At 36.4% G+C, this 10278-nt stretch overlaps 1 protein-coding gene across 1 annotated transcript in view; it reads left to right on the top strand.

Moving 5' to 3' along the window:
- The window catches only part of LOC106526006 (carboxyl-terminal PDZ ligand of neuronal nitric oxide synthase protein), a gene marked incomplete in the record, with an annotated part of 267121 nt that overhangs the window by 199645 nt on the left and 57198 nt on the right, over positions 1 to 10278 (top strand). Inside the window, 1 exon segment of the mRNA XM_014020429.1 lies at positions 6943 to 7104. Within this exon segment, the coding sequence (XP_013875883.1) occupies positions 6943 to 7104 (162 nt within the window).

Genomic DNA, 10278 nt, shown 5'->3' on the forward strand with positions numbered 1-10278 from the left:
ATACAGGCCATGGCGGTTCAGTGCATTACTTATTGTTTTCTTTGAAACAAATGTACCTGCTAATTCCAGGTCTGTCTGAATTACATTTACCCTCCTGAAACAGAAACACAAAGCTAAATCAAAATCGGACGTTAATATCGGCCCAGTTTTACTTACAGGCCAATACGATATTCTAAACAATGACCAACATCTGTCGATACCAATGTTAATACAGATATAACATGCATACCTAATTTTAATATTAATTTATCATAAAAATATGGTCACCCACACTAATAAGAGTCCATATCTTATGCTAATGTTCAGTAAACCAATGACATGAAGCTGCTACACTCAGTGTTTCTGTCAGATACCTTAAAGGGGGTAGTGCAAGCATGCCGGTCATTTCAATTCACTCAGTGTTTTWTATTTGGTCATTGCAATTGGCTACTTTGGTACCGTCCTTCGGGGAACCCATTTAGTTTGGGGTGCTTGAGTAATAACTGCCTTCTCCTAATTCCACCATGTGACCACTTGTGTTTTGCCATCTAGATGAAGGATTAAATTAGTTTCAATGATTTATTTTACTTTATTTATTATTATTTAACATTATTTACTCATAGTACTTTTATAAAATTTGTGTTGTAGTTTCTCTTGTTTAGTATTTACTGTGTGTACTGATTGTATTTTATTGTATTATTGACAAAATGTATGTAGTTGAGTCATTTTAACCTTTTTTTGTTTTTTAATAAGAAAAAATACTCATTKTCCAGAGACAACAGATGAAAAATAGCCTTTACCTAATTCTGGCACATTTACAGAAATGTCAATAAATGTGCATTGTGCCTGCTAAATAAAATAAATAAATAATTAAATCCCTACTTGCCTTCTGTATTGTGTCGGTGGACTGCAATCAGAAGAAAAAGCCTCCCATATAAGACGCTTCAGTTTGGCCTAAAATACGGACATTTCAGCTAATACGGGACAGTGGGCTACCCTACCTCTTAAATAAAAATCAATACAGTGCTTTTGAATAATTATCAGGAAATGAAATATTGCAATATTTCAATCTGTTGATATTTTCATACACCCCTAATATTTACTAGCAAAAACATAATTTCCCCCTTATACTTCTTTTCAGCATTTCTATTTGTGATTAGAGCTGTGTATTGGCAAGAATTAGGTGATACGATACACGACACAGAAGTCACAATATGATGTATCGTGATCATAATATGATATATTGTGATTTTTTTAAGCAAGACACTATATTGCCATTATTCTCTTCAAAGGATTAAAATATTTAAAACCTTAATATAGAGACCAAAAAATCAGTTCTAACCCTTAATTAAAAATCAATACAGTGCTTTTTAATAAATGAGTACCAGTAAATGAAACATCGCGATATTTCAGTGTATCGATATTTTTTACACATCTAATATTTACGTTTACTAGCAAAATCATATAATTTCCCCCTTATACTTCTTTTTCAGCATTTCTATCTGTGATTAGGACTGTGTATTGTCAAGAATTAGGTGATACGATACATATCACGACACAGGGTTGCGATATGATAATATTGTGATATGATGATATATTGTGATTCTGTAAGTAATCATTATTTTCTCCAAAAAAATTCAAAAATTTAAAAACTCAATATTAAAAAGATAAAATCTGATCTAAAACTTAATTAAAAACTGATACAGTGCTTTTCATAATCGATACAATATCTGGAAATGAAATATCACAATATTTCAATTTGTCAATATTTTCTTACATCTCTATTTGTGATTTTAACGGTACTTTGTACTCCTGTTTCTGTAGCTTTCCTAAAATCTTTTTTAAAGAATTAAGGTTTGCATTATGTCACAGGTTTGGTTTGCCTGAGTTTATTCTGTTGTTTTTATTCGTTATAGCTGCTTCCCGTGCCATGGGAGTAAAATTTTCAGAGCTCAGAAACTTAATCAGAGCCTAAAGAATCTAAAGTAATTTATTATGCTTCTTTTTTTTAAATAGAGACAGAGAGAAAAACAGAGAGAAGTAATTAGAAAGATAGAAAGATTGAAATAGCGATTAGAAGTATATTAAATATACACCAACAAAACACAGGACCACACACCCAACATCTGTCCGCTCACCTGAAAAATAAATGGATAAATACATGGAGGGCATATATAAAAATATACACATACCCATTCATATATAAATATATACATACATACATGCCTACATTCATAAATATTGTCAGTATAAACACACAGACATATATATACACACTCAGTGACCATTTATTATGCTTCTTAAGTGGTTCTTGTATTTTAGTTAAATAGATTCAGTCTTTCCAAGAGTATTCTATGGAGGATAAATAGATTTGTGCAGAGCAATAAATGTTTTTTTTTCTGATTGGAAAATGATGTGAACGACTGCTCACAGGTGCACATTTCATCTGTGTTWAAGTGTTTTTACTTTATTCCTGCTGCTGCTGACAGTTTGTTTATGTCTATTTCTTCCTGTTTTGCTCTAATAAGGAGTGGTTCCTCTGTCCACGGTGCTTAAAAGCCAAATATGTCATCTTTTTTTTGTCTTTCTGTTGCTCTGAGTGCTGAATCATCTCATTCGCACTTCCACTTGCTGAATCTTCTCACTTTTCCTGACAACACTGTCAGTTTCAAAGCCACCACAGCAATCCTGTTGAACATCTTTTACCTCACAGCTGAGCGTTTGTCTCCGGTGTCTCGTAGAAAAACGCTCGAGAAGAGGAGGGAAAAGAAGAAGTGTTAAAGAACCTCCTGATCAAAAAGGCTTTATGTGATCCACTTCGTTCTCTACAGCTGTGGTTCAGACATAAATGCTGATGTAAAGCTCAGACAGGGGAACTTGTTTTAATACTCTGCAGTGTTTCCATCTCTGGCTCTGATCCATCAGAGCATCTGTTTGAGGAAAAATCTAAGAAAAAACACTTGAAATTTTGCAGGCGCTGTCAAAAATAAGCTGTAGGTTCATTAGCCGCGAGCGAAGCTAATCGTTATGCAGAGCTGCTGCTGCAGGAAGCAGTTTGGGCTGAACTTTTGTGTTTTAGGCTCTTAACAGCTTTACAGTCATTTTTTATATATTTATAATCACAACCTATTTTCAAAATTACAGACTTAGCCATGCACATTATTACCTCCGCCAAGGGTGAGGTAATGTTTTCGGTCGCGTATGTCCGTCTGTCTGTCGTTCTGTCTGTGGACAACGTTACTCAAAATCTTGAGGACAGATTGACATGACATTTTTACCACATGTGGGTACTGGGCCAAGAAACACACCTTTAAATTTTGATGATGTTCCGGATCACGATGCGGATACAGGAAGTTTTTTTTAACACTCTGAGATCGGCAAAGCTGTGATGCTTTCACAGGGCTTCTGTAAAAAACAGTGAGCTGGATTGGACAGCACGGACTTCAAACTTTATAAAAGTAATGTTAAAACCACATTTAATGATGAATAATTTTTGCCATAAAATGCGCATTTACAGAACGTTTTGTGACCAGGAAGTGTGTGACTGCACCATGAAACCTATTTTTCCCATTTATGAAACAACCAATCAAAACAGTTTCTCACCACTAGGCTTGTAAACAGAGAGCTGCCGGGCCTCAAAGTTTGGAGACGGGGGGAGCCAGGAAGCACTTTATAAAGAGAGTCAAACCATTACAAACTCATACAAGGAGATAAAACAGACGTTTTACATGGTGAAATGTGACTGATGAAAACTTAGGAGCTTAATCCCACACCAGTTTGACCATGAATAACGTCGGGTCACGAGTCTGACTTTTTTTTTCCACATTGGACTCCACCGAGAAAAAATCCCGTGCATACTGCTGCTTAAATGTTCACTACATCAGAACTTATTCAGCAAATGTGTTTCCATCTCTGCTTTTGTGCATTAACTCTTACAGGATGGGGGATAATTGGTCTTGGTGGCGGTTTGCACTCTCCGAGTGCTTCTAGTTTTAGTTGCTATTGCCACCAAAGGTTCCTCCCGCAGGTCCACATCCAAGTGATGAGAGCTGCTTTAGTGGCAGGAGGGCATCCTGTGCAATTCTAGACAGGTAGATTTATAGTAGTGGCTTATTGGAGTCCAGATCACTGAAACAGGACACTGTTCTGCTGTGCTGTTCCCTCTGTCATGTCCCAAAACAGCCTGTCAGGCTGGATAATTAGCTCCCGCTAACCTAAAAGAGCCATCTCTGACAGGCCATCAGTCATACGCTGGTCTCCTGCGGGGCGTGTCTGGGCCTGTGAGCGAACACCAGAATCTGTCCGACACCAGCAGGTGCCTAAAGAGAGAGACAGATGGTGAAGTGGTGTCACGCAGGTTCCTTAAGGGCGGAACAAGGTTCAATTTAATCAGGCGTCCGCTTGCTTGGTGACTCCTGCCAGCATCACAATCCCTTTTAAGCACCTGTTCTTTTCCTTTTTTTTTTTTAATGGATGAAACTTTGTTGGAAGTCGTTCAGCATAGAGTTTTCAGACTTGGCTGCATTACAACATCATAAACAAAACCTGAGAGCAAAGGAACGCATGCTGCAATAACCAGACAGGACATGTTTCACTAAATCATGTAAATATTAGGGGTGTAAAAAAAAATATCGATACATTGAAATATCGCAATATTTCATCTCCTGATACTCAATTCTCAAAAGCACTGCAGTGATTTTTTCATTTGGGGTTAGATCTGATTTTATGCTCTCTATGTTAAGTTTTTAAAAATTTGAATCTTTTGGAGAGAATAATAGCAAAATGTTGCCTTGCTTACAGAATTGTTTTGACCAACCATCATCCAGCTGTTCCATGTATGCTGGAAAAGAGTTTAGTTTTAAATAGGAGGTAAGACCTAATGAATATGTAATAGAGACTGAAGCTGGCTGTAGTTTTGAAGTTGCACATAAAAAATAATTAGAAATGATAGTTACTATTGCAGCACTATTGCAATATGTCATTATGGTAAGGTATTGTGATGTATCGCGATATATCATATTAGCTGCATTTCCACTGACCATGAAAATGCGCAAATTGGAATTTCAAAAATAAATTTGCTCAATGGAAACACGTCAATTTCAAAAAGAAAAAACTATGTTTTTTGACAAAATAGTTTTGAGCTAGGAAGATGTGGGTTTTCGGCCGTATCGAAATTGATGTATTTCACAAAACTGCAATRGAAGCACTTTTTTCACATCACAGGAGTCACGTGATCAAGAACCGGCTGTTTCTACTGGCTAAAATGATGACGACGAAGAAGATAACAGGAAGTAGAAGTAGTAGTGAAATCTCCGAAGTAGTAAAAGAAAGTACTAACTCACCGACTACATTTTCCCAAAAACGCAGCATACGTATCCGCTCCCACGTATAAGAGACTTCTCGCTGGAAARCCTCGATAAAAGACGCCGACGTCTCCTCTGATGATGAGCGCCAGTGTCGTGGTAGCAACATGCTATGTGTTTACATCCATCGCCTCAATGTTTGTAATGACTTATCATGAGAACAAACGTATTCACGCGTGACTTTAATAGCGTTTCTTACTTAATGGAAACACCGCAGTTGCGAAACTGTGTTTTTTCGACATTAACAGAATATCGACAAAGTTTTGCGCACATTTRCAATGGAAACTCAGCTACTGTGACCTCTGTGTCATGAGATGTATCATATCACCAAATTCTTGCCATTGCACAGCTCTAATCACAAATAGAAATGCTGAAAATAGAAATGCCACTAATAGTATTGCAACAGTATCGCAATATGTCATAATGTGATGTATCGTGATGTATCGTAATATATTGCGATACATCGTATCGTGACCTCTGTATAACATCACCAAATTATTGCCAAAGCACAGCCCTAATCACATACTGACATGCTGAAAAGAGGTTTGCCACTAATCCTTCTAATAGTTAATTAATATTGCAACAGTATCACAATAAATCATAATGTGATGTATCACAATATATTGCGATATTTGTCCTGATATGTATCATATCACCAAATTCTCACCAATACACAGTCCTAATAAAAATGGCTGTAAAAGCAACAACAAAACAACACCACAATGCAAATGCAGGAATTGATCTTGGCTGCTTAAATTTTGCAAATATTAGGCTAAAATTTGGTGTGGTAGTAGCTGAGAGTCGTTCACATCACATACTCTGAGTGTGGTATCTTTAGGTAGGTGAGATTTTTACATTTTTATCAAGAAACCCAGTTTTATGCTTCCATGTAAAAGATGTTGATGTTTTTCTCTAAATTTTTGATAAGAGCCATTGTTCAGAATTACCTGTTTATTTCTGTAAGCACTTCAGCTGAGAAATTAAAGCAAGATTTATTTATTTCATTTATTTTAACACAGCCCGTCCTTCAACATTTCTTTTTAATTTTTTTTCTTGGGTTTTTTGATTACTCTCCACAATAATAATTTTTTCGCCTTAAAGTGTGATTAAAGCAACAAATCTGCCAGACAGACAAAGACCCTTTCTGACAGGTGGAATGATGGAGGGGAGACGATGAGGGACTGCTTACTAAAGCTTTCAAACAATTAGGTTGCATCCCGTCAGCTGGAGGAGGAAGGGGTCCCAAAGCTCATTATTGCTGGAGTCCAGGATTTGGTTGTTACTGCTCTAAATTCTCTGTCTGCATCAAAACGACGCAGATCATCAGCAGCTCCGTATTTCACATTCAGGTTCTTGTTTTGATGGTTTGTTCTCTGAGGCTTTCCAGTCATGTTATTTGCTGTCTTATGTATTCATCAAAAGTTCTCTTTGCATCCATATATATAATTTTGAGAGCAAGTTCACCAAAATAAAGGCAGTTATTAGAAGTTATTTGTCTGCTCTAAAGATCCGTTACAAGAAGTTCTCACAACAAAGATCATGTTTCTAATATTTTTATCAAACCAATCAAAACCATCTTTCCTTTTCTGCGTGTTTCCAGGCTTCAGAGGAGGTTTCTCTGTTGATGTCCAGCCCCAGGATGCTGCTCCCAGCGTCGAGCACGCTCCCGCCCGGCGCTCCCCTCTCTGTGCATCACCAGATCCAGCTGCTGCAGCAGCAGCTGCAACAGCAGCAGCAGCAGACGCAGGTGGCTGTAGCACAGGTATGTTTATCAGACAAGAAAACTAAAAAAATTCAAACTTCAGTTTGTACTTTCTGCAGGAAGTTGACACTGGTTTGTTAAAAGAAGCACAACAGTAGCTAAAAGATTAAATTAGCTAAACCATAAAAAACAGCTGTTAGCACAGGGGTCTGCAACCTGTGGCTCTGGGGCCACATGTGGCTCTTGGGTCCCTCTGCAGTGGCTCTTTGAAAATGTGGCCAAACATAACAGAAAACATTTTTTTTTGTTGTTGTTGTTTTTATACTCACAACAAAAATCAGTTAGCATGCAAATATGTGATCAATACTACTAATACAAAAAGTAAAACATGTTAGCTCATGCTAGCCTGTTGATTTTTGTATAACTAATAGCTAGCCTGTTGTTTACTTAAATATTAATAAAATTCAGTGTAAACTACATACGGTATTTTTCTTGTTTACATGAATATGGTATTTTTATTTGTCCTGACATGTATAATAATATAATAATAATAATAACAATATTTTTTTAGTTTTATAATGTCGCCTCCACTGACCGTAAAGGTTCCCGGAACGGCCTTGAAAAGGCCCATGGACCACCAGTTGATAATCACAGTTGTAGCTCTGGCCACATTTTATTAGTGAGACTAGCAGCACAGTTGGCTCTTTTGATTGTAAAGGTTGCAGACCCCATATTAGCATAACAATAGCTAAAGCATAAAAGCTAAAAGTTGTAAAATTGTAGCTGTAAATTAAAATCAGCAAGACAGAAGCTAGAAGTTTGAATTAGCAAAACTTTAGCTCAAGTAACATTTGCACAGGTTTGCAAATGTTACTTGTAGCAGCAGTTTTGCTAATTTTAGCTTTTTGCTGCTGTTTTACAACATCAGCTCCTGCGGCTAGCTTTAGGCTTTATTAGCTCATTTTGTTTTAGTTGCTGTTTTGTTGGATTTAGCTTTTAGTCATGGGTTTACAAATGTTACTTTTAGCGAAAACTTGCAAATTTTAGCTTTTGCTGGTTTTTTAATGTTTAAATTTTTTAGCTACTCTTGTTGTAAGTTTAGCTTTTAGCTACTTTTGCAATTGTCATRACTTTGTTTAGCTCGTTTTATGTTTTAGTTACTGTTTTGCTGAGTTTACCTTTTAGCCATGGGTTTACAAATGTTGCTTTTAGCAACAGTTTTTTATAATTTTAGCTTTTGCTGCTTTTTTTAATGTTTAAATTTTTTAACTACTCTTGTCATAAGTTTAGCTTTTAGCTATTTTGCACTTGTCGTATCTTTGTTTAGCTCATTTTTTGATTTAATTACTGTTTTGCTAAGTTTAGCTTTAGCCATGAGTTTACAAACGTTGCTTTTAGCGACAGTTTTTTCTAATTTTAGCTTTTGCAGCTTATTTTAATGTTTAAATTTTTTAGCTACTCTTGTCATAAGTTTAGCTTTTAGCTATTCTGCACTTGTTGTAGCTTTAACTCATTTTTTGATTTAATTACTGTTTTGCTAAGTTTAGCTTTAGCTTTGAGTTTACAAACGTTGCTTTTAGCAACAGTTTTGCTAATTTTGACGTTCTTGTTGCTGCTTTGCTAATTTTAGCCTGTGCTTGCTTTAAGTTTGATAATTCAGTTTCAGCGGCTTCATCAAAGTCCAGCATTCCTGCTGCTCGTTTTGCAGAATTGTTGCTAATTTTTCCGGTTTATCGGCTGTTTTGTTTGGACGCTCCGAACTCGACAGCAGCAGCCTGCAGACAGAAAGAGGCAATGTTTGTTTGTTTATTTATGTTTTTGTCTGAATGTCATCTGGTGTGTCACATGTGTGGGCTGTCAAGCCAGTCAGAAATAATAAAGCAGCCTTATTATCCCTGAACGCTGCATGAGCTGGACGTTAGCTGAGCCCTCGGCGCTCTGAGGGGAGCTCATCCCGTCTGGAGGGAGGTGTAATCAGCTGGAAAAAGGCTGAATGATCTCTGATCACAAACACTATTAAGATATTTCTGCAGCTTGATGGGTAAATGAAAGGAAAATAAATAGAAAGCACTCTGCAGCAGACATGAATGTTTCAGCTCCAGTGGCTGCGGTGGGAGAGCAGACAGGTGAACAAGTTTGTGAGTTCGGCTCACAACATTTTAACTCATTCAGTTTGTGTCCTGAATTTAAAAAAAACTGCAGTAAAAAAACTTCAGTTTCACTCCTCAACGAACCTGATCCCTCCTGGGACTCAGAGGAGGATTCAGGGATTTTATAGAGCCGCCTGTTTACAGTAAACTCAGGCTTGTTTTATCATTTTTATTTTCTAGCTGAATGATGGAGCAGCTGCAGACGATGCTCACACGTTCACAACGTATAAAACTGTCAGTAATTATTAAAGGAAGAGGCCAGAGTTTACATCACAGACTCTGATGGAAGTTTCTGTAATGAGTCAGAGCTTCATCTCCTGGTAAATGTTTCAAAGACGTCTGACCTGGAGKTTTTTTATTTTTTTTTTTACCAGTTACAGCAGAAAGCTTAAATTTTACCAAGCTGCTGTCTCAGTTTATCTTCACCAATTCATTCCTGCTCTTCTGTTTGCTTCTTCTGCAGCACGGTTGTCTTCATTTGATGTATAAAGAGTAGTAAATAAACAGGAAATAATTACATCTATAACTGTCAAACTTGAGCCTTTACTCTGTAATTATGAGACATAAACAGGAAAATTAAACATTAAATTGGAAAAGAGCAATTTTGCATCAAATATCCGGACCCTCCGGTCTCAGGTTGTTTTAAATCAGGGGTGGGCAATCCTGGTCCTCGAGGGCCGCAGCCCTGCATGTTTTATTTTTTTCTCTGCTCAAACACACCTGATTTGAATGAATGGGTGATTATCAGGCTTCTGCAGTACGGAGGACCAAAACTGACATAATTAAAAATAAAAGCGGAAATGTATAAATTGACTAATAAATAAATAAATAAATACTTAAAGTGCACCAATATAATTCAAAAAGGAGAATTTTATTTAAAGTATATACAGTATAAATATATATACATATACATATATACAGACAGCTAAATAAATAAATACAATTAAAAATGTACCATTTAAATTAAAAAGGAGAGCTTTACCTCACGCTTTTAATTTAATTGACCTTCACATTTATTTTCCAACTTAGTTCCAACAAATAATATATTTTTGCAAAAAAAAGCGTAAAATGTAAATGATGTGCA

Source organism: Austrofundulus limnaeus, unplaced genomic scaffold, assembly GCF_001266775.1.
Source record: "Austrofundulus limnaeus strain Quisiro unplaced genomic scaffold, Austrofundulus_limnaeus-1.0 Scaffold252, whole genome shotgun sequence".
NCBI lineage: Eukaryota > Metazoa > Chordata > Actinopteri > Cyprinodontiformes > Rivulidae > Austrofundulus > Austrofundulus limnaeus.